General features: G+C 46.4%; 1 protein-coding gene across 6 annotated transcripts in view; it reads right to left on the bottom strand.

The window, feature by feature from the left end:
- The window catches only part of Frmd4a (FERM domain containing 4A), a 574646-nt gene that overhangs the window by 39482 nt on the left and 510916 nt on the right, over positions 1 to 24248 (bottom strand). For all 6 annotated transcript variants that reach the window (XM_013121372.3, XM_040755499.1, XM_013121371.3 and 3 more), the window contains 3 exons: positions 11651 to 11727; positions 6869 to 7007; positions 443 to 584 (listed from right to left, as the gene is read on the bottom strand). In XM_013121372.3, coding sequence (XP_012976826.1) covers positions 443 to 584; positions 6869 to 7007; positions 11651 to 11727 — 358 coding nt within the window. The remainder of the gene's footprint in view (positions 1 to 442; positions 585 to 6868; positions 7008 to 11650; positions 11728 to 24248) is intronic.

The raw sequence follows: 24248 nt of genomic DNA, 5'->3' as shown, positions 1-24248 counted from the left end.
GTGGAACCACGTGGTGACACAAGGTATTCACCCAGCTGTATCTTGTGACAACAATTCTTTCCTTGTCTCACCCTTTAAAGCCCCCACTGTCTCCTGGGAAGCAGAATGTAGCAGCTTGACCCTGACCTCTGTCCTTCCCTGTACAGTCCTCCTCTTAAATCCTGATAACAGTTACCCATTACACCAGTCAGCATTCTAAAAAGCCCTGTGAGGTACATGCAGAGACTCGGACAATTTGTCCCACACTGTGAAGTTACAATAACTTCCCCCTGCCCCTTTGGATACCTTGAGAAACTTCTTAGACACACATGTGGCTCCAAAATTTGGTCTGGGAACTAAAGCCACGTCTGGACAGCATGCCCATTGGCCTCCCGGGCATGGTGTCTGCTCCATCTCTGGGTGGGAGCCATCCTGTGGAAGGTGTCTAGCACCCAGGCCCTACCTGAGGACAGCAGGCTCCCGCTGCTGCCACTAATGATTTTCCCTTTGCTCCCCATGTTGGCCAGCTTTGAGGTCTTCAGTGTCCCTGTTTCTGTTAGGTCAATGGCGATCTCACTCAGACTTCGTGCTGCATGGATCTTGGACTGGAAAGGAAAGAAACAGGTTATGAAGGGAACAGAGAACACTCACCTTCTTGTAGTCCTGAAGTCAGGTGGCTCATAAGCTACACAAACTGGAACTCACAGCCCAGGATTCCACAGGCTATAGAGCGTAGTGTGAAGAGTGTGGTTTTTGGAGTCTACATTTTAAGAAAAGTATTTAGTCTCATTGAGTCTTATTATTGCCAAATATAAACTAGGGAAGTTACCACATACCGCAGAGGGGTGAGCTACAGTCAAAGGAGACAAGCCATGTGTAGGACATTCCCTTCCCTCCCTCTAATTCCTCCCCTCCTCTCCTTTCTTCTGATTGACAGAGAAACAAATAGAAAATTGTGCCAGGTCAAAAATCCTAGCTACTTAGGGGTGAGGATGGGAGTGCTGGTGGGGATGGAGGGGCTGAGGCAAGGAGATGATAAATTCATAGACTGTTTGATCCAAAGAGCAAGCTCAAAGCCAGCTTGGACAATTTAGTGAGGGACCCATTCTCAACATAAAAATAGGATAAGTAGGTATAACTCAATGGTGGAGCACTTCTCTAGTATGTACAAGATCCTAGGTTCAACCCCTAGCACCACACACACACACACACACACACACACACACACACAGGCATACATGCAGGCATGCACGCACACACATAGCTGTGACTATACTTATTTTATGCTTACACAAGAGAAAATAAAATTTTAGCTTTATGAATGACAGATGAGATTTGTGAAACAAATTCATGAACTATCAATAAATTCAGAAGTTCTTAAATATCTTCAGTTACTACCCATGTGACCTTGGAAAGTTTAGATGATGAAATACTGACACCTACATCTGCAAAACTATATACACACAGAAACTTCTGGAATATTCAGGTCCCACCAACAGCATCTGTCTAGAGATTTGCCTCAATTCTCATTGATTAAGTCTGTGAAGGCTCCAAAGTCTTCATATTGGAGTTCAACTCCACTCCATTTTGTGTTCAGATCAGTTAACCCACCCCATCAGGCTTATAGTGAGGAGAATTTCAGAACGGTTTTGTTCTGTGTTTACAATTATATCCCTAAAAGTGATCACTTCTTCAGTAAACCTATCTGCTTTATTTAGTTATACCTTTGGCAATGTGGAAGTGTGCTGTATTTTCTTCCTATAGACGTTATTTGGCATTTCATAATGTGTTGCTATTGTTTTATAAATCACAAGCATCGTGAAAGCCACTACAAGTGATTGAGCACACACCGGCTCTCTGTGGTGGAGTTGGGTGAGCTCAGTGGGTGGCTGCTGTGGGAGAGCAAGTCCTCCCACACCCACAAGGCTCCAGATGGATTCTGAGGGCTTTGGAGAGGCCCGTGTACCACAGTCCCTCTTCCTGGTTTACAGGCTTCCTCCTTTGCCCAGGGGCTGTTATTTGTCCCACGAAGGCTATCTGGATCCTTAAGGCCTGGCCCTTCCTCTGGCCTCGGATATTGTTGCCTACACTGTGGAAGGACAGTGACTTCCGGTCCCTGTGTGTTTTTCTCCTCTTAACAAATGTGCATCTTTGGCCAGAAGAAACAGCGAGACTTTCGCTTTTGTTTTGTTCACCTATGTGAACTATCTTCCTCTTCCCCTCCTTCTCTGCCACTCGTACTTTGACTTGGGCCTCCTTCCCACCCTCCTGTTTCTTCCTTGTGGACAGAACCAGGTCGACTTCCTCAGGTTAGGGCCCCCTGTTCATAAACAAGCGCAGCTGCCAGGCTTGGCAGCCTTTGGCAGTCGCAGGAAGCAGGAAGGGCTTTCTGTTTCATGAGGACTCTACATATCTACAGCACCCATCTGGCTGTGCTTTATCCTCAGGCAAGCAGAACGTACACACTCCATCACTTCCTCTCTTTCTGCCCCGCATTTTACCAAGTCCCGTGTTTCCACGGAAGAGCCCCCCCTTAAATGGCTACAGAGCAGCAGCTCATCGAGCCCACATAGCACAGTGGCAGGGCCTGGAGCCCCTCCTGATTAGTCACTGTTAGACTTTGATTCTTGACCTCCCTATCTTCAGATGCCTGTTTATAATGTGGGGATCTTAAAGCCCACATCACAGAGCTGGGATGAGGACCACAGCAGATACTGTATGTCAAGACCACTGCAATAGGAGGGGGATATAAATTAGGACCTGGATGTAATTTGTGAATGAGGTTAGATGGATGGCTCTACTTGACATTTTAAAGATCCCATTAATCACATGGAGAACCTGTCCTTCAAACGAGCCCCCTCCTTTCCTGCTTAGACACCGACCCCAGAGGCAGGAAACCAAAATACAGAAGCGGGAACTTTCTGGAATGGGCCTATCACAATGACCCAACAGATTGCTTGTAGGATGAGAACCAAGAAGAAATATAATGAACAGTCCCAAGAGATTCCCTTCTTGCAATGTTAGGTCTCTCAGCCAGCCCCAGAGTCCCTAAACATCCCAAATGATCACTCAGTGTCAGTACGGGGATTCTGTGAACAAGTCTTAATTTGGTTTATCATGCTGTTGATTTTAGAAGGAATTGGATGAGGAAAGGAGGAAAAGAAGCCATTAGGGAGGAGAGATGTCTGCACTGAGGCCTAACTCCAGAGAGCACCACACTAAGGTCAGAGGAAAACATCTATTAGTTCCTCTGAACAATGGGACTTCCACATACCTGCCCCTGAAGTCTGAAAGTCAGTCTTTGGCTCCAGGAAGCAGAGGTCACTGGATGCTTTTGACAGCACTTCTGAACTTCAGTAACAGCAGACATAAATGATCAATTATAGCTGATGTCTGCAGAGCTTCTTACACTCAACGAACTGCAGGGAATCAATTGTCCTCCACTCTGTTTTTGATGGTGAAAGTTTTCCTTCACGTGCATGTTTGAGAGGTTGATGGAGGAAGAGGAAGTGGGAGGAAGGGAGAGGAGCAAATAGGGAGAGGGAATCCTTCTCTCTCTCTCTCTCTCTCTCTCTCTCTCTCTCTCTCTCTCTCTCTCTCTCTCTCTCTCTCTCCCTCTCTCCCTCTCTCCCTCTTTCCCTCTCTCTCCCTCTGTGTAGCTCTGGCTGTTCTGGAACTCGCTCTGTAGACCAGGCTGGCCTCGAACTCACAGATCCTCCTGCCTCTGCCTCCCAAGTGCTGGAATTAAAGGTGTGCGCCACACCTGGGAGGCTTTCTTAAATGATTTGCACAATGGCCGGGAGGTACTCTGGGTGTCAGGGAGGAGGTATGTGAACTGTCTTGGATACTGCCCTCGCTGACTCAAACCACTAGACTGTACTTGTTTCTCTGGCTTGATAAACATCACTTGGGAGGCCTGAACTGTGCTGGGAGCCCTTCAGAGAAAGGAATGGTTGGCATGGCCCCATACAGTAGAATGTGAGGCCCTGCCAGGATGCCAGCCCACACTGGCTGTCCAGAAATATGTGAAGCTTTCTATCCCTGGCCTGTTGACAATCACTCACAGAGTTCATGCTGCCCACCAACGATGGGTCACATGACGTCCCAGAAATGAACTGCATTGCGAAGTAACTTCTCCTGAGTGTTTTACCATTTCCAGTGTAATGTGGGGTCTTCTCAGAGAGTTTAAACTTGTTGCAGGCATTGAAGAGGGGACTGTGTTAACTTAACCATGATTCAATAAAACACAAATTTCCTAAAATAAAACACATATTTCCTAAAGCAGTTTCACAAACACTGTCGTTTCACCAACTGCAAATCTGGGTCAGGAAGTTCTTTTTCTGTTCTCTAATTGAGGAAAGGAAAGTGCATGTGATAAGAAGCCTACCCAAGGTCACAGAGCTGGGAATAATGGTCTCAATGCAGACAGAGGAGCTTGTCTGTAGGGTTAAAGATTGCTCTTGGATTCATGGAGGACTGAGAACAAGTCCAGTGGCAGAATACTTGCCTCGGAATAAGGTCCTAGGTTCAATTTCTAGTAACACAAGAAAACAAACTTTTTTTTTCCCCCTGACACTTATCTAGGCCTCTGGGACATTTGCAGCCATGTAAAGATCCCTGGGTATAATTTTGTTCCCTTTGGTGATTTTCTTTTGTCCTCCAGAATTACTAAGAAGGACAGCTAAGACCTTCTTCATGCTTTTGGCATTCGGTTTTGCTTCCTCCTTTTTTTTTTTTTTTTGAGGCAGAGTCTCACTAAGTAAGTTGCCTTGGCTAGCCTGGAACTCTCTATATAGATTAGGCTATCCCTGAAGCAGCAATCTCCCTGTCTTTACCCCTCGAGAGCTAGAATTATAGGTGTAGGCCAGCTTCGGTAGCTGGGTTTGTCTCTCTTTTTTAAAAAAAAATTATTTTTATTTTATATGCATTGGTATGTTGCCTGCATGTATGTCTGCAAGGGCATCAGTCCCCCTGGAAGCAGAGTTATTGACAATTATGGCCTGCCATGTGGGTGCTGGGAATTGAACCTGAGCCCTTTGGGAGAGCAGCCAGTGCTCCTAACCACGGAACTATCTCTCCAGCCCTGGGTTTGTTTCTTAACTAATGCTTCCCGCTAAAAAGTGATAGGTGATCATTTTTCCCTGAGTTTCTTACTGTATCAGGGCCAGCTGGAAGTCTGCTGAACAAGGCTTCTCAGAGGCAAATGGGGTTATTTATTTATTTATTGCAAAGAACCCCAAGAATAGGCTATTTGAGATACCCAGGAAACTGCAAAAAAAAAAAAAAAAAAAAGAATCCGCATGGGGAGAAGAGTCCCAAGTTGCTGACGTTGCACTGTCCTGTGGGAGAAATAGCTACTTCCTCTCCCCATTGCAGACCATGGTATTAGAGTGTGGAGGCAGGGTTCTGCCCTCAAGAGTCACTGACAGTGGGATTCAGGAAAAATGTTCAACCTTTGGACCATTGCTACCCACCAGAAGCAACGAGGGATGAAATCAATGTTTGTGGGTGTTGGCCTCCAACTCCTCCACTGCCCACTCCAGTCCCCGCCCACTGTCTCCACATCTAACATGAGTCAAACCCCTGTGGCCTGTTTCTTTTGATCTAATCAAGCTTCAAAGGTCTGTGCCAAGGCCCATCATCACTAAAAGAGTGTGGAATGCTCTCATGATTTCCAGTCACAAGAATACCACCTCCCCCAGACTCTGTCACCCTAAAAACGACTACATAAAGAGGTCAGGAAGACTCAGAAAACGAATCGATACTTTATAATGCAGACGGCGGCCGTGACATGGGACAGACCCTGATTTGGAACTGAACGGGGGCAGGAGGGTGGCTTTATTCCTGCCCTTTCACTATCTTGTACTTAGCTCACTTCCAGCTCCCACTTTCTCCTTGGGGGCAGGGAAGGGTGTGGGGAACCCACAATAAAGAGACAAAGAGCCAAGAGGTCCCCAACCCAACCATCTTGATCCATTTAAACACACACAAGGGGAGGCAACTTCCTGTGGATGGTGGAAGCCACTAGAGACTTGCTTAGTGCTCCCATCACCCGAGGCCTCTTGAATCCTAACACAAATGTACAGCCACCTCCCCCTTCAGGGACCTTCCGTGATGCCTCGAATGGGAGTGGCCCCTGGGGTCCCTGGAAGAGGAGGAAGGGAGGCCAGGTGGAGGAAGGGAGAGAGGCCAGAGTGTTGCTGTAAGCTGTGTGTGAACCGAGAGCTCGTCATCCTCCCACCCACCAGAAGGCGCAGCTGGCTGTCTGGGCTGGGGGTGGATGAACCTCTTAGGCTGGGAGATGGCAGTTTCCCAACGCCCCAGGCTCCGGGTCTACCTGAGGGAAACCGGGCTGCTGCTGCTTTTGTTTTGTTTTCCTTTTCACTTTTCCAGTTTTACATTTTCTTTAAAAAGAGTAGGCAGTTGGAAAAGCCTGAAGGGCTTTTCACAGCAGTTTCCCTAAACGGTGGGGTTAGACATGTCTATTTGCTGAGGACGGTTATCTGCCTGCTCGCCCCCCACCCTTGCTCCCATGGCCAAGAAAACAATATACCACTGTTTAAACATCAGTAAGAGCTTGAGAACTCACTCCTAAGAGAGCCTCCAGAGCCCCCAAAAGTATGCTCAGAATTCCTCCTAAGGACCCTTTGCGGCTGTACCTGAGGCTTAAGCACCTCTGGTGGTGGCTGGGCTGGAGCCCCTGACAAGTAGCACCCAGCATGGCCTCTTAAAGATTTGTTGGCACTCCTCCCATCTGCAGCCCTAAGACACAAGCCCTCATCCAGGTGGGTCTCAGGCCAAGGACACAGCCCGTCCTTCCCCACCATCTAATCCCATCCCTAAACTGCTGCCTTGAGGTCCAGTTGGCTGCCTGGTGAAGGCCACTTACCTTACTTTGCTTCCTGTCCAGATAGAACTGATGTTGGCTAATCGCCATCGCCCAAATGGACTTGATTAATGCTGGACATGCGTACCACGTGTGCACAGCAATGCCACTGTGCCCAAAAGTCCTCCTGGTCACTGAAGCCCTGCAAAAACGAGAATCACAGGCTTCACTCAGTCTCTGGGATGGGGAGAAGCCACTTATCAGACAGCTGTAAGTGAGAGCCCAGGGACATGAAGGGGACAGAGGAGCTCACACAGAAACACACGCATACAGGTACGTACACTGGTGTATTCACATGGCCATGCCCTGTCCAGGAGCTGCCTCCTCAAGCTTTAGCTCTAGGACAAGACAAGTCATTCTAGGTTACTTGATGGTCTTCTTTGATCTTCAGCCCCTGGCATGGAGCCAAGACAAATCTCAGAGCCAGGAAAAGCCTTTGACAATACTCTTTATTAGCTAGGCAGTGCTGCCTATGGCCAAGATGGGTGATCTCTTTCCTCCTCTCCACAGGCATGCGTGCTTTCTACATCACAGGACTCCCTGCATTGCTCTAACTGGAAAGATGTTCCCCAAAAGGTCTAATTAACCGGTACAGATTCATTCCCAGAGCATAAAGGTACTTAAGAAATCAGGAGAGTGAAGGAGGAGCCAGCCACTCCCCTAAACTCTGTGTGCACTTGCAATTCTAATTGGAGTACATATGGAGTGGAGAGAGGCAAGCGGAGTTTAAAAATAAAAATGGGAAGCATTAGTCTCAACACGTTAATAGTGTTGGGGGCGGGGGAATAAAAATTTATAGGACCACAGTCTCAGCGAAGGATATTCTATAGGATACATGGATTAAATCTGAGAACAGGGCCAGAGAGGTGACCTGTTGCCAAGCCTGACAACCTAAGTTTGATCCTTTGGGGCCACATGATATAAGGAGAGAGATGACTCCTGCAAGTTGTCCTCTGAATTCTGCCACACATGTACATACACACGAACACACACACATATACATGTATATATACATATGTGCACAAAGGCAACCCATATGCACGTATACACAAATAACTGTGATATATTTTAATTTTGATATTTTAGATATTTTAAGTTTAGATATATTTAAATCTGAGGACAAATGAAAGTATTTCTGGGGGGGAGGACGAGGGAGGGAAGAGAGTTGAGTGTGCCTGGGAAGATGACTCAGTGGGCAAAGCACTTAACCTACAAAATCTGGGGACTTGAGTTTGGATCCCTAGCAGCCCCGCTAAGTTGGAAGCATAGCATGTGCGCTTGCAATGCCGGTGCTCTTTGGCAAGGTGGAAAGCAGAGGAAGGACAATGACCCCTGAAGGCTTTTGTGCCAGCTATCCTGGCACGAGGAGCAAAGAACAGAAGACCTGTCTCCAGCAAGGTGGAAGATGAGGGCCTCTGACCTCCACATGTGTGTGGTGGCCTTATTCACAAAGACATCATGATACCCAAGAAGAAGGGGGGGGTGATGGCAGGCTGGGGTGTAACTAGGACACTTGATCTGTGTGTCAGAAGAAAAATCAAATGATTTTACAAAGAAAATAATTTGGAAGAGCTCTAGACTCATCTGGATTTATGAATAATAATAGCATTTTTCTGAGCCCATTTTCCTTTAAAACTTAAAGCTGGTCTTATTGTCTTAGTCTTTAAGTTAAAGACTTAACAGGCAGGCTTCTTCATACCCATATTTAAGAGGAAATACAAATTTGGTGCTTAGAAACCTGACGCTGGGCAGATTGGGTGCCCCCACCCCCAATTAGGTTTAAATAAAAGGAAGAAAAAGTATCAGTGAGTAAAACAGCTCTGTGGAGAGAAACTGGGAAAAGGGGGCAGCAGGACAGTGAGGAGGGTGTGTCCCTGCCCCCAGTCTCTGGGGAGTCACAATAGCTGTCATCTGAACTCCTAGTTTGACTGGGAGTAAATGAAAAAAATTTTTTTCCAGGAAAGCTAAAGCAGCTAGAAAAATAACTTGAAATGTATGTTTGTAAAGGTAGGGAGAGTTGTAAAAATCCAGATGCCACAACTTTCCAGGTAACATGAGTAAGGAAGGCTTAAGTGGTTCATTGGGTCTGGGACGTGAGTTTCATGGGAACATCTACATCAGATATCCTTGGGGTTTTCTCCTGCTCCATTAGGAACTTATCTCCTCTGCTCATCTCTCGTCTCAGCCCTCCCCACCTCACCTCACCGTCTGCTCCGCCTAAGCCTCAGCAATGGATCAGTGTTTGCTAAATCCAGAGAATGACAGAAACAAGGGTAGGCTAGAGCTGGGGAAACATGGGAGTAGAGGCCCCCACAGATCCTGTGTCCCGTGGGGGCAGGTGCACCATGGGGCAGGCGCACCACGGGAAGAAAGGTGGGTATTATGTCTGTCCCATTCCACCCAGAATCAGCCTTGGCCCCAAGTGACGTCCCTGTCATGGTGGACTCAGGGCTGCTTTTTCTCAGGAAAGATGGCCAGACTGCCATTTTAGGGCTTTTCCATCCACATAAAACCTTCCCTTTTCTCATCACCATGGGTTTCAGATCTCTTCTTAGGAAGCTCTACCTGACCATCTGGGCCTTTGGTGTATACATCATTCATCATTTTGGTTTGTACCACTTGGCACCCAGAACACCATGCCTGACACACAGTGGAACACTAAAGTTCCTAAGGTCTGGCCTCAGACTTCTAGGGTTCAAATCCAGCCTGTGCCCTACACTAGTTATCCACAGTTCATTTCTGTACCTTGACTTAGTTCCCAGGTCATAGTGAGGACCCAGGGAGCAAATGTGTGTTAGTATCAAAACGGTGCCTATACTTGGCAAATCCCATCAATTACTTCTTTTAGTGGTGTCGCCAACCCTGCTAACGGCTCCTAATGGAAGAGGAAACTGACTCAGCTTTCCTTTTGTAGCCATTCACGACTAACATAGAAGAACACAGAAGTTCTCAAGATATGTCTGAGATGAATCCCATTTGCTAAATAAGCCAAAAGCCCACTACATGGTAATATATGATGTTAGATCTCTTTTCATATCCCTAGACCTTGGTAAAGTGAGAAAAATTCAGTAAGGATATCACTATTGAGATCACAGACACAGAAGGGACATGCATATGTGCATATACCACACACACACACACACACACACACACACACACACACACACACACTCAGGGGAAGGATTTATCCCAGGTACAAGCAGAACCTAGGCATGGAGACTTTATTTCCTGCACTCAGGCCCACAGGTGGTCCATCTTTATTTAATGTTTGCTCTGTCAAGCATCCCCTCTCTGCCCATGATTCACAGTGTAGAATTCATTTCACCCTTTTTGCACTTAGGTTTCCTTTTCTCGCACATGCCTATGAATCTTAGTCTGACATAAGTTCACCTGGAAAAATAGCAGCGAGTTTCTCCCTGGCTGGATTATTATTTTTGGCATCCACCTGCTCCTCCTTGGCCTGTGCAGATGGATTGTGCTCTGTGGAGGAGGTCTTCCTTAGACCATGAAATACATCCCAGGGTCCTGAGAACCACTGAACAATCCATCCTTCTGCTTAATAGTACCCTCTGCACCTGAAGGCAGACTCAGAAACTCTAGAACCTTCTGTCCTCCAGCTGCTAGTCTCATAGTAACTGAGGGGCAGGGATAAACTCTCACCTACAGGAGGGAGGCTGCTCCACGTAGATTACAAGGAGGTACACAACGCAGCCGGGTTATCAGTAGCAGCAGGCATAGAGGCTTCTGCACAAACCTCTGCCTTCTCCTCGGAGGCAATGTCTCATCCCTAGCACCCTGGAGGGCCCAGCTGCTCATCTGTATGCCAGCACTTCCTCCTAAGTCCAGGGATGATTATCAACACCTAAACTCACTGGGACTTTTCAGGCCCATCTCATCTACTTTTCCTAGGCCTGCCTCCTTGTCATATGCATCTGAACTTACAGACAGCAATTTATTCCTAGGTGTCAGGAATGACGTAGGGGATGCTGCTGCTGGCTATGGGCTGCTTGCAACTTTAGGATTGCCAGCAGACAAAGAGGATTGCTAACAGAGGGTGGAGGGTGCCAGACTCCTTCCCTGCAGGGTTCTTCTCTGCATTCCAAACTGGGACCCTATTGTCTGGCATCTAACTTGGAACACAGATTTTTAAGGCTGGTGTTCTCAGGGGTACAATGTGGGAGGAAGGAAAAAGAATTGCATTTATTTCTTATCCACCCACAATGCTAACATCCAAAAATCACAGCTCCATGATCAAAATAAATGAACCTAACCACTTTGGTGACAGATGCTTTTCAGTGTCCACTGTCCTTCCTGAAATAGGCTCAGCACTTCTAGCAGGGACGCCTTTGGTCTCCTGTCTGTTACAAGGGCACTGCCCCCATGTAACTCAATGTTGTTCCAAAGTGCCACAATGCTTTCTCCAATATCACACACATGCACTCTCTCTCTCTCTCTCTCTCTCTCTCTCTCTCTCTCTCTCTCTCTCTCTCTCTCTCTCTCTCTCTCTCACACACACACACACAATAACATGTAGCGAGATGAAATGATCACCGAATTGCTAAACACACACACACACACACACACACACACACACACACACACACACACTGCATTCATCAACACAAGCTATACTGTCTAATGTGAACTCTGCTCTGCAATCCACGATTCACCATCCTCTCCCCTCACCCCAGACTGGTCATGTACATTAGCCATCCCCACAACACAAAACAGATACACAAATAGCATGCCACACACTCTCAAAAGAAAAAGGCCTTTCAGACTTACCTGCGGGGGTCATGAACTTCCACGGAGAACTTCTTTTCCCTGAAATAGAGATTCTCCAACTGTCTCCATTGGAATATCTGGACGGAAAACAACGCAGTTTAAATTCAGGAGCGGTGAGTTCCCTGGTCTCCGTCCCTTCTTTGCTGATTAACTTTTTCAACAGCTGAGAGTTTCCTTATCATAGCAGAGACCTTACAGTTGTTGGTGCCTCCTCCGGGTAGCCTGCCTACTACTAGTTCTTGAAACACACACACAGGGACACATACACCAGTGGGTGTGGATTTTTCCTGCAGGTTCCTTAACAGGAACAAAACAAGTTCTTTTTCAAGTTTGTTCCCCTTTGGCTTCTGCCTTTGTTGAATTCTCCAAGACAGTTCCCAGCTCGCAGACTTTTCCCTCCAAGGAGAGGGAGAGGGGATGGGGGCGGGGAGATGAGAGGAGGGAGGAGAGGATCGGAGCCCGGGAACGCAGCAGACTCAGGAGGGAGCGGTAGCCATCTGTGCACGCGGAGGGCTGAGCAGTGAGCGCTTCCTCCCTTCGAGTGCTGAAATGGGAAGGCGTTCAAATTCCCAGCCTCCCTTCGGGACTCCACTTCCTGCTGCTAATGTGCAAGAGCCTCAGACATCCTCACTCGCTGAAGGGTGGAGGTTGTTGCCACCGTAGTTGGGGGCAGGCGACTCATGATCACAGAGTGTGCTTGTCAAGCTTTTTTTTCTTTTCCTCAGCACAAGGGGGGGGGCAAGAGTTCTGCCACTACAGGGATACCACAGTCTTGCCTTGCCAGCAAGAGAAGTTCCAGGGAATCCTAGGAGTGAAAAAAGCTGATCTTGAGGTTGGGAGGCAATTAGGGTTGCTTCCGATTGCTCTTGGAGTGGGATGCCTTTTTCTGGATGAAAGTGAAAGTTATTTAGCAATCCAGGGATCTAGGGAAGGCTAAACTGTGCTCAGGCGTTCGCATTTATTATGTTCTTGGATTCTTTTCCTTCTATACACTTAGAATGTGAGTTTGTTTTGATCAAGAATAAAGCAGAATACCTGATCTTGTCCTTCCCTGTGAGATTCTTCCCTGCAATCTTTTTTGGCTACTGCCATATGGGGGCATAGCTTTTGAGGTTTTGTTCCAGACTCAGTCCCCAGCTCCCTATTACAGACAGCATCCACTTTTCAGATAGGAAGGCCATTTCCTTGTGTTCCATAAGCCCCGTTTTCCCCAGGCCCAGAATGCAGTTAGTCACTACTTGACCAGTGGACTTACCACCCAAGTAAAACTGCACTGCATCGAAAACTGCTTTCTAGAGTGGCCGCATTCTTTCATCTTCACACTCTCCTCGGTGCAATTCTAAAATTATTTTGTCTGCATGGGTAACCCGAAGGGCGAGGGGCAACTACTGAAGCTTACTAAGGGGCCGCTTCTTCATCCACAGAGCATTTCACTCTGAAGCCAGACAGAGAGGCTTTTCTGTCTCTCTGAGACCAGTTTCAAGTGAGTCAAGCAAACTACCTAAAGTCTTGCATTGGCTCAGATGACTCGGACCATTCTGCCTTAGTCACTTAAACACACAGAACTATGTCATAGGCAGTGGGTGCTCTGCCTCCATGAATCCCTCAAGGCAGACACTTTGAGTCTCTGATACCCACTTGTTGGGCATAGATATCTCACCTTAGATAACTCTACCTCAGCTATATAAACACTAGAACTCCTCAACTCTATGACTCTGGTCTTACACATGACCTGTCATACAATAGAATGCCATGACTTGGAGCTTAAAAAATTAAATGAGATTATTTGTGTGCTGGAAATCTCACAGTAAGTATAAAGGCTTCTCCTTCCCTCCCTCCCTCTAAAGGATGTTCTTTTCAGATTCTACCCTACATCCACCCTAGCCAAGCAAAGTGGACCCTTGTACAGGGATGGCTTTCTGGATATGTGACTAAAGTGTCCCTTGCTCAAGAGGGTCATGCACCTGCTGTTGCCTTCTTGAAATTTCCAGTATGTTTTCATTTATTTTGCATGGACCCTACTGATGATATAGCTAGTCCTTGTCTCAGTAGCATGGAGTGGGAGTGGGAGCTAGGAGGCCCGCCTGCATCTGATGTACAGAGAAGGTAGACCCCTCCCAGGAGGAAAAGAAGCTACACCTGGCGTGAACACTCAGGAGAAAGCTCCACTTGTGCCCCCCCCCTTTTTTTTGGAAGTGCCTCCAGGCCTGATGAAGAATCCTGGAGTTCAGTGTTCTGAGGGTCGGTTTCCTGGCAACTTCTGCTTCCCCAGCTCCTTGCAAAAATATAAAACACAAACCATGCCTTTCCTCTAAGTGGTCCCTGATGCTCTGCAGTGTGGAGTTGTGTGTGTCTGCCAAAGGACCCAAACAAAACCATCTGGGCTTGCTACAGCCCCTCATCTTATCCAGGGTGGCTGTCCATGGAAAAGGAGGGGCCTCTGCCTTGGTGCTGCTCTGGAGGCTGAACCCTGGCATCCAGATTCCCAGGGTGCATCCCTGGGGTGATGTATTTTCTGTAGAAATTTTTGTAGCAGGGGCAGAACAGTGGATTCCCTGATAGCTGTTTTAGCACAATGTTATTTTGGGTTTTATTTTGCAAATTAAATACTGGGAAGGAAATGTGGGAGTAGAAAAAAAGTGAGTGGGTAGTTTTTCTAGACCCGAGAGCTGCTTGGGGACATAAGAAGAATCCCGAAGGAATGGATGAAAACCCGCACACAGGCAGCAGCAACTGGCTATTGCTTTTCCCTTCCTGAAGTGGGGGTGGAACTAGGGAGGGTGGGGGGAGTTGGAAGGCTGTAGGGGTAGAGAGCGCAGGGACAGCTGTTGCTGGCAGCAGGGCTGGGTGTCATTTCAGCTGAAGGCACTGTGATCTTCGTGGGGGTCTAGGACATTTTTGCTCTTGTGTCACTACACATCACTTACAGCCACTCGCTGCTCAACACTCAATTTAAGGCTGGTATAACGAAAAACAATAAGGAAATAAGCAAAGAGAAGATGCCTGGTTTCATGTCCCCCTGTAAATAGGGAGGGCTGAGCTATTACTATCCTTGGGGCCACTCCAGAGGAGCCTCCATGACCTGGTTTTCAGAGATCCAAACTATCCCTGTAAAGTCATCAGTGGGATGTGAGACCCCACACAAAGACACACCAGACTTTTGATAACTGTGACGAACACTGGGCTAGCTCCCTATGGACACCAGCTACTTCCTGTGGCCAATTGTGAATCCAAGGAGCTAATCATAAGCTCAACAATGTAGTTCTATCAATAATCAGAGATTCTATTGATTAATACCTGTTAAATCAAGGCACTTCAGCTAGTCATCTCCACAAAGCTCCACAGGCGTGGTTTCTTTGCTCATTTAGCACCCCTCCCCCAAGGAAGGAAAAGTGGAAGTTTTTTTGGGGGGGTGGAGAAAAACAAGGAAGGTTCACAGAAATGAGGGGAAACTGCCTAGGGCCACACAAGTTTCTGAAGGAACCAGAAATAGAAGTCAAAGGTACCTGGTTCATTACTCCAACCACTAACTATGCAGCTGTCCCCAGGAGTCCACCAATTAGGGAAAAGAGCTCTCACTCACTAATGGGGGGGGGGCTAACTTTACAAGTGAAGTGCTTTTCCACAAATGAGCAACAATGCAGCTGTGAGAAGGCAGCCTCAAACCAAGTTACTTTCTCTCCTACACCATTCCTTTGCTTTTCTTTCACATTGTAAATAATAATAAGTGTGACTTTTGTTTCTTGGAGACCCAGCTTCAGCCAGGCATCTGCAAGGCAACTGTCTCAATTATCAGCAGCTTTAGTCAATGACTAAGAGGCAACAGTAACCGTGATTAAGAACAGACTGATGACTGGGTTTGTATGGGAAATAAAAGCTTAAGAGGCCTGGCATGGTGGCTCTGGCTTGTGAGCTGGTCACTCAGAAGGCTGAGGCAAGAGGATCAGCCTCAGATATATACCAAAACCCATCTCCAATAATAAGAATCATACTAATGTAATGAGTCAAGAGACCCCCAACACGGAGAGAAAACATCGGTAAGGCATTTTACTAAAATAGTGTTTATCACAATCAATGAGACCCCGAGGGTCCAGATAAGAGTTCTCAGTCTTTGACCTAGCCTTCCCATAGTTACAGGTCCTCTGCTTTCCCATTCTGGACCTGAATGCCCTCATGTGTGAAATCGAGATGGGAAACATTTATCTATAGAGAGCAAACAAACATGGCTAATAACTATTGGTTTTGAGCCCTGAACGTGATGGGGACACTCTGTAAATCCTTAATGAGCAGAGGCCTCCTGGGCCCTGGCTCCTATTAGCTGGTTCACTAGATTCCCATATCCTGTGCCTGGCTGAGGCTGCGGCAGAGGAAGGGGCCTCAGTTCCACTTCCTCTCCAGCCAGCATTTATGAAGCATTGTGGGATGGCAAGTAGAGTAGCAGGCAGGCTGTCAGGACAGTGTAGAAATAAAGCCTTGAGCGGAAGCTAGGTCTAGTGACTCTGATTCTTGCCCGAGACTTTAGGGAGCCTTGTCTTCCTCCTGTCCCTGAGGCTGAGTCATGGAGCCCCTGAATGACCTCCTTATGAGTAACTTCCTGCTTCATCCAGAGGGACCATTATATGGAATCCCATCAGCCATCTGGTCCTCCTCCTCCTTTCACAGATGAAGCTGCTCCGGTGGACAGAGACTAAAGCTGCCAGAGGTTAAGTATGTGATTGATGTTGGGGCTCAGGCCTTATGACTTCTTGTCCTGCGCTCTTTCTATTATGCCACAAAGCCCCGAGGAAGGGCAAGAACAATGATGCTTCAGATATGTCAACAGACTAGCTTTGGCCATCTGAATTGTGCTGTGCATGTTCCAAACACTGGCAAGGAGCTCTCAAAGAGAATGACACTCACAGATAGGAAGAATCTTCAAGCCCAGAATAAAACAGACAAAAAAGTCCACTTCCTAATTTCACTTCTGCTCTTTCCCCTTCCCTGAAACACCACCACTCATGATTCCCTGGGTTTATCTTTACATTCAGCACATAAAATGAGATGGCTGACAGAGGTGCAATAGAGGACTCCCAGTGCTGTGCATGCAGGGGGTTTGGTCATGGGCATCCTGAGAAGAGTCTAGAGGACAACAGAAGTAGGTATACAAATGTGGGAGAAACAAATGGGGCCACGTGTCCTTTTTAAACTGTCCTGTGGACACCCAGTACGTTTCACTTTATTTATAAAGAAAAGAGAAACAAAGGCATTGTGTTTTAGGTTGAGCTCTGCTCCCCATCTAATCCACTCTCTTTCATCCGTTCACATTAGAAAATGGTTATGGTATACAGAGGGCTATGCTAATAGGCAAGAGGAAGAGTATGATGCCTACCATGTGTTTCTACAGCTATCCCTGCACTCCACAGTGTGTGTGCATCTGCTTGTCCCTCCATCCAGGAGTTGAAAATACTTGAAAAAATTGTCTGTACCGAACATAAACATACAGACTGTTTTTATCTTGTCATGCTTCCCAAATCTACACAATGTCATAACTACTCCCATGGCATTTCCACGGTATTAGGTATTGCAGATCTCACAGGCGTGAGTTAAAGTATATGGGAAGCTGGGCATGTTGGCTCATGTCCATAATCCTAGTACTTAAGAAACCGAGGCAGAAGGATTGCTACCAGTTTGAGTTCAGATAAACATGCATAGCATAGTGAGTTCTAGGCCAGACAGGGTTACATGATGAGACCCTGTCTCAAAAACTAAAAGAAATGAAACTATAGGTAGGTCCATAAATGGATACTATGCAGATACCATATCATTTTATGTAAGGGGTTTACCAACCCAAGGTTCTGTAACTAATTTCCCATGGACAATGAGAGTAGCTCCGATTATAACTCTCAGGTCACGTTCCATCACCAAGGGAAATCAGGGCAGGAACTCAAAACAAGAGCCTTGAGGTAGAACTGAAGCAGAAGTCATGGAAGAATGCTTCCTACAGCTCCCCACCATGATTGCTCAGTTTGCTTTCTTACACAAACAGGACCACTTGTCCAGGAGTAGCACTACCCACAATGGTCTGGGCTCTCCCCCATCAATCAGTGATCAAGAAATTGCCCACAGGTATAGAGGCATTTACTTAGCTGAGGTTCCCCATTCTCAGATGACTCTAGCTTGTGTCAAGTTGACAAAAAACTAACCAACACAAGAAGCAATAACACTGACTTGTAGGTCAAGGGTTCTTCCTTCTGACCCTGAACTTGCAAGGTCTTCTACATTTGCGTCTCCAAGATGAGATAGTCATATACCCTGTCCATACAAAGTCAGAGCTGGTATTACAATTCCAAAGAACATCCCAAAGCTGTTCTCTTGAATTTTAAAATGAAATATCTTGTTCTAAATATTTCCTACTAATGGGTAATACTGACTAAACAATACTTTTTTTTTAGATTTATTTATTTGTTATGTATACAGTGTTCTGTCTGTATCTATGCCTGCAGGCCAGAAGAGGGCATCATTACAGATGGTTGTGAGCCACCATGTGGTTGCTGGGAATTGAACTCAGGACCTCTAGAAGAGCAGTCATCGCTCTTAACCTCTGAGCCATCTCTCCAGCCCCTAAACAATACTTATTAAAAGCATGTTTTTCAAGGTCATATAACCTACCATATATTTAATAGCTATGTATCTTTAGCAACCTAATTTGTGTCTTTAGATTATTCATTTTAGAAGTGATGCTATGAACAACACTTTCCTGTAGGGCTACTGAATTAATGTATCAATATACAGGGTACCTAGTCAGAATTCAGTTAAGTGCTAGCTAGTCTCCTGTTCATTACTCTTCACTGTTTACATGCTACTATTCTTAATGTAAAACATAAAAGTTCTTGATAGTTTGATCATGTATCAGTCTAAAGTTCATGTCTGTACCATTTTCTTTGAAAGATGATGAATATGGTACCAAGGGCATTAAAAATATTTCCTCACATGTTTTACACTTATGTGTGTGGGGGGGGTGGGTGTCAGAGGAAAATTTGTAGGAGTTAGTTTTGCTCTTCTCCATGTGGGTTCCACTTGGTGACAAGTGCTTTTCCTCACTAAGTCATCTTACCATTGTCCATATTTTATCTATTCAACTGAGTTTTTCACACTGTAAGCATGAGCTTGACCTAGGGCACTTCATACTGTTTGGGCAGAGTTCAAGATGTTTTCTGTAGGCTTGTTTGTTCCTAGTCATTTCTAGCTAGCCCCCTCACCTGCCGATGCATAACTCATCTATCTCTCTGTCATATGTCACCCACACCATTTACACCTATGTGTTTGTGATGTTAGGGATGCAACCCAGGCCTTGCACATGCTAGGCAAGGATTCTACTGAGCTGCATCCCCAGTACCATTGCAATTTTGACCAGAGTCCATTTTGACCATTTCCATGCTATGACTTCTAATCTCAAAACATTGATCCTAAAAATAAAATGTCCTCCTAAATAGGACTTAGTATTTATCAGTGCATTTAGACATCACAAGGACCAAATTAGGCCCTTCAACGTGTACAAAGCGTGACCATAGGCAGTGAGCAGAGGCCACATGCCCTCCACAGCTTGTTGAGCATTCGCAGGCATCTATTTCCTCTTGGGAATGCTTGCATACCCAGCAACTAAAACAATGGCTAGTTTTTCTCCACAGCCAGATCTAATGAACTCAATATGTTTCTCCAGATAGGTTGCCTGCCCCCATCAGACATCGGAAACTCCAAACTAATATGGTTAATCCAGTGACAGATGCCCAGAGAACCAAGCACTGACCCTTTAATGGATGGCCTCTTCTTAACCCATCAAAACCCTTTTAGTTTCATTGGGCTTAGGGATCATTAGGAAAAGAGAGAACGAGGTTAATGAGTCCTTAACAGAGCCTGGAGAGAAACAGGCCATTTGATTCCCCCTTCTCCCACTGGATTTGATTTCCTTTTATCTTTTCTTTCCCTGAGGACCTGTCTATGATTTTCTTCTCTCCACCACAGCTTTTTCTTGAAGAAAGACTTTATCGTGAAGCTTTGACAAGCATGAATACTTTAAGGAGGCATTGTATTTTCCTTTCTCTTCCAGATGTAATGTCTCCCTCCCTCCTGCGAACTGAGTGAGGCTTTGGGAATCAAGGAGAGTGAGTGGTGACTGGGGTCCTTGCCCGAGGGTGTGAAATATCCAGGTCTAACTGGATTTCCTTGCAGTGAGCACCGTGCCCCACTGCTGTGTGGCTTGACTCTCAGCACACCGGTTCTTCCTCTACGCCACCTGTAGCAGGTGAGAGAGCTGGCCCTGGGGTCATAGGCCTGGGAGAGCTAGCCTGACCCTCACCAGCTGCACTGCTCTGCTCGATAAAGCAGCCTCTGTTTCCCTTCTGGGCAGCACACTAGAGCTGACCTTGTTATTGGGACACAGGTGAGCCAGCCCTGAGGGCATGAGAGCAGGAGTGTTGACCCTGCCACCTCCCCTCATATGCTCCCTACAGCAATTGGGAGAGAGGGCTCTACACCTTGCCTGGCCAAAATAGTAGAGCTGGCCCTGGGGATATGAGCGAGAGGGACCCAGATCTGAGGTGGCCCTGCTCCTTGTTGTAGGCTGCATTGGGTGAGCTAGCCAGGGCGATTCTGGAGAACTCACCTGGGTAGTGATGGTGGTAAAGGGAAGCTAGCAAGCTGGCAAACCCAACTACCACCCAGGCCCAGAACCAGGGCTACGAGTTAGCCCATCCCACATTCACCAAATCTATGAACTGCTGGAGCATGTGAAGGGGTGAACCTAGAAATCCAAAGCAGCAGGATCTCCATGGCACAGGACAATGACAAATATCCACGAGGAGCCCCAGTGAGAGCCCATTACCGGTGGTGTATCAGCAGAAACCAGACCTCAAACCAGACCACCGACTCATAGCAATGAACACTTTCAAGTACAGATGTATTAATTAAAGGATAAACTATGTGACTCACCGGGTCACACTACAGCTTCCCCAAGATTCTTCTTTTTGTTTTGTTTTTTAAATTTTTTTTCAGTCGGTTCTGATTCGTTTGGTTTTTCTATTAAATTTTGTTTTGCTATGGGGGGCAGTTACAAGGGCAAAGGGTGGATGTGACGGGGGATTGGAATGCATGATGTGAAATCCACAATCTCTCTCTCTTTCTCTCTCTCTCTCTCTCTCTCTCTCTCTCTTTCCACACACACACACACACACACACACACACACACACACACACACAACTTCCTCCAGTAGATATCATGGTTAACCACTATTGTGAATCGCCTAGGAGACACACCTTCCACCATGCCTGGTAGCATGTTTCTAGGGGAGTTTAACTGAGTTGACCCACCCTGAACGTGGACACCACAATTCCATGGACTGGGGTCATGGCAATAAAATGGGAGAGAAGCTAATTACCAGCATTTGTCTCTGTCTGCTTCCTGAGAGTAGATCATGTGACCAGTTCACTCATGCTCCTGTTGCCATGCTCAAGCCTTGAGCCAAAAATCAACCCTTCCTTCTTCAAGTTGTCTTTGTCAAAACAATGAGAAAAGTAATACTCAGATAACAAATGAGTGGGCAAGAGCAAGTATAGAGAGAAGTACTTAGTACATGTACAGAGAAAATTGTAAGGGGCCATTTCACTTGCTTTGTCAAAGACGTTTTGTCAGGCTGTTCTAATACATTTATTTCATGTAGTGCTTGACTACTTTGGAGGGGAGACTTTGCATGGAAAAAGTTGTACTTTTCTGTTTGTTTTAGAGGTGAGCACATCAGTTCTCTGGTACCTGGGAGCTCTATCTAAGGATGTGGCATTATGACAACATCCCCATCCCTTTTGTGGAGGTCATCTGACCCTAGGGAAAGCCGAGATGGATGTCACAAAATGATGGCAACAGACTCTAGAAGGGACTTCAGCTATTCATTTGTAACTACAAAGATATTCAGCTTAAAGATGATCAAACAGCAACACTACCCTCCTATCACCTATGTGGAGCCTAAAGAAAGGCAGTATGGTGGCAAGGGCTGTTTAGGGGTCATTATTTAACAGCAGCTTGTTTGTGCATTCATACCCCTGGTGTTTCAAGAAATGGCCCTTCCTGCTGATGAAGAACTGGTCCTTCATAAAACTGTGTCAGCTGATCCTATCATCTATCTATCTATCTATCTATCTATCTATGTATCTATCATCTATCTATGCATCTATGTATCTATCTATGTATCTATCTATGTATCTATGTATCTATCTATGTATCTATCTATGTATCTATGTATCTATGTATGTATGTATGTATGTATGTGTATCTATCTATCTATCTATCTATCTATCTATCTATCTATCTATCTATCTATCTGTTTTTTGAGACAGGGTTTCTCTGTGTAGCCCTGGCTGTCCTGGAATTTACTCTGTAGATCAGAATGATTTTGAACTCTGAGATCCACCCACCTCTGCTTCTCAAGTGCTGGGATTAAAGGCCTGTGCCACTATACCCAGAATGATTTTATTTTATAGTTTTGAGACTGGATCAACTGCTGATCCTCTTGCCTCTTCCTTCCAAGCTCTGAGGTTAAAGGTATGCACTACTGATGCCCAGTTTTATGCAGTGCTAGGTGAGCACTCTTTCAACTGAGTTATATCCATCTGTAGCTCCTGCAGACCTGGTCTAGGTGGGCGTGGGAGGGAGACTCTGCATGCTGCTGAGAATTCAGTTGTGAGCTCTAGACCTCTCTACTAGGACAGAGAACCCAGTCTGAGGCCGGTTTGCAGGTGGAAGGACAGAAGATCTGCAGCTTTCTTTCAGTCACAGGATGAAGCCTTTGCGCCTTGCAGGCTGCCCTGCAGACATAGCTATCACCAGCAGAAGTAGGTAGCTTGGCCTGGATTTTTTTGTTAGATGATCTAACTGCCCAGCTTTTTCGAGGCTTGCAATGGGCTGGGCTGGGCCACCCTCTCTACAGCAGCAGTCCTGGCTGCTACTCCTTTATGGACCTCTCTGTAATACCTTCTCTAGAATGAAGACGGTGAGTTCTAGAGGTGAAGACTTCAACTCCCATATTCCCGTCTTTCCAGAAAGGTTGGTCCTGCTTTTCAGGCTCTGGTGTCTCCCTTTCCCCTGGAGGAATTCTGAAGTGGTCAGGTTGGTTTGAAGATTCCCGAACTTAGAGGAGGAGGAAGGAGACAGCAGAGGAAAACAACTGAGGCTGCTCAGTGTCACCCCAAGCCACATCCTTTCATCAGGGCTGTTCCTAGCGTCACAGGCTTCCCAGTCCCCGCCTGGATAGTTCTCCCAGACATCTCTACCCATCTCTCTACTAAAGCCATCGCCGTCCTGTGTTGTAGCCATCTGTCTTTTTACTCAGATGTCTTCACTACATTCAAGCTTCTGGGAATGTACTGTTTTTTTGTTTTTGTTTGTTTGTTTGTTTTTTTCTATCCTGGAGCACAATGCTTGAGGCAAATCAGTTACTCATCTGTTACTCAACAGCTGTGAACTGAGTGAGTGAATGAAGGAAGAATGTTAAGAAATGAGTTATGACAAACTCAATTCAGAAACATGCAAGGTTATACATGTGATGGGGTATGTATTTGCTCTTGAATTCAGGCTACTTCCACAATGTAAGGAGCCTGCACTGATTAAGGTGGCTGTTTCTTAAAAAGTACAGTTCTAGGGACAGGAAGATAACCCGGGGAGGAAACTGTTTGGTGAGAACGAATGAGGACCAGAGCTTGACCCTTAGAACCCATTTATGGTGGCCAACCCTTCCTAGAGTTGGGAAGGCCCTGGGACTTGCTGGCCAGTCAGCCTAGCTGAATGTGCAAGCCCCCATCCAATGTTTTCCAAAAACAAGGAGGGAGGCACCAGAGGAACACCATGTGAGGTTGACCTCTGGACTCCAGCCTCCACATGCACATATGTGCACACACATGACCACCCCTCCCCCACCCCAGGTGCATTACTAAACTATCCATGGCCTTGGGGAAGTAACTGTTAGAGCCAGACAAAGGAAGGAGAATGGTGGAACCCAACCAAGAACAGCTCTATTTAAACTCACACAATTCCAAAAAGAACCCAGGGTGGCTGTAAACCCAGGAACCCTGGAATTCTAATCCCCTCTTGGACTGAACAGCTCATCCTATGTAGAAACTGCCTTTCTCTGCTTAAGGTTCTTTGTCAGTACAGCCAGGCAGGGTGGATCCCTGCAGTATCATTCACTGGCCCATCAGCCGGTGTTGTTGCTCCAACCCTGCCTGGTAGGCAGAATTGTGTCTGTCAGGTTCTGGCTGTGCTGGAGTTGGGCGTTAAACAGGTTTAGCAGTTTTGGGGAAGGTCAGAGCACCCTGACTTTCCCAAATGAACCATGCTGATTAGGAAAAATCTTCCCTGCAGTGCACAGTTCAGCAAAAGGAAGCTGCTACACTCTCCCATGATGACAAAGTCACAAGGGCTTGACACCAGGGTTTCCCCTTCTCCACTTCTATGAAAGACACATCCACTTCTATGAAAGACAAAGACCCCAAGGAACCAGAAGTGTTTGATGGTCTGAATGATCCCAGCAATGCAATCTCGATAGTCAGTTGTTACCAGCTCTTAATTTCTTTT

The sequence above is a fragment of the Mesocricetus auratus genome, unplaced genomic scaffold, assembly GCF_017639785.1.
Source record: "Mesocricetus auratus isolate SY011 unplaced genomic scaffold, BCM_Maur_2.0 Super-Scaffold_100013, whole genome shotgun sequence".
In the NCBI taxonomy this organism is placed as follows: Eukaryota; Metazoa; Chordata; class Mammalia; order Rodentia; family Cricetidae; genus Mesocricetus; species Mesocricetus auratus.
Note: the sequence above shows the minus strand (reverse complement) of the source record. Positions and strands in the feature narration are given on the sequence as shown.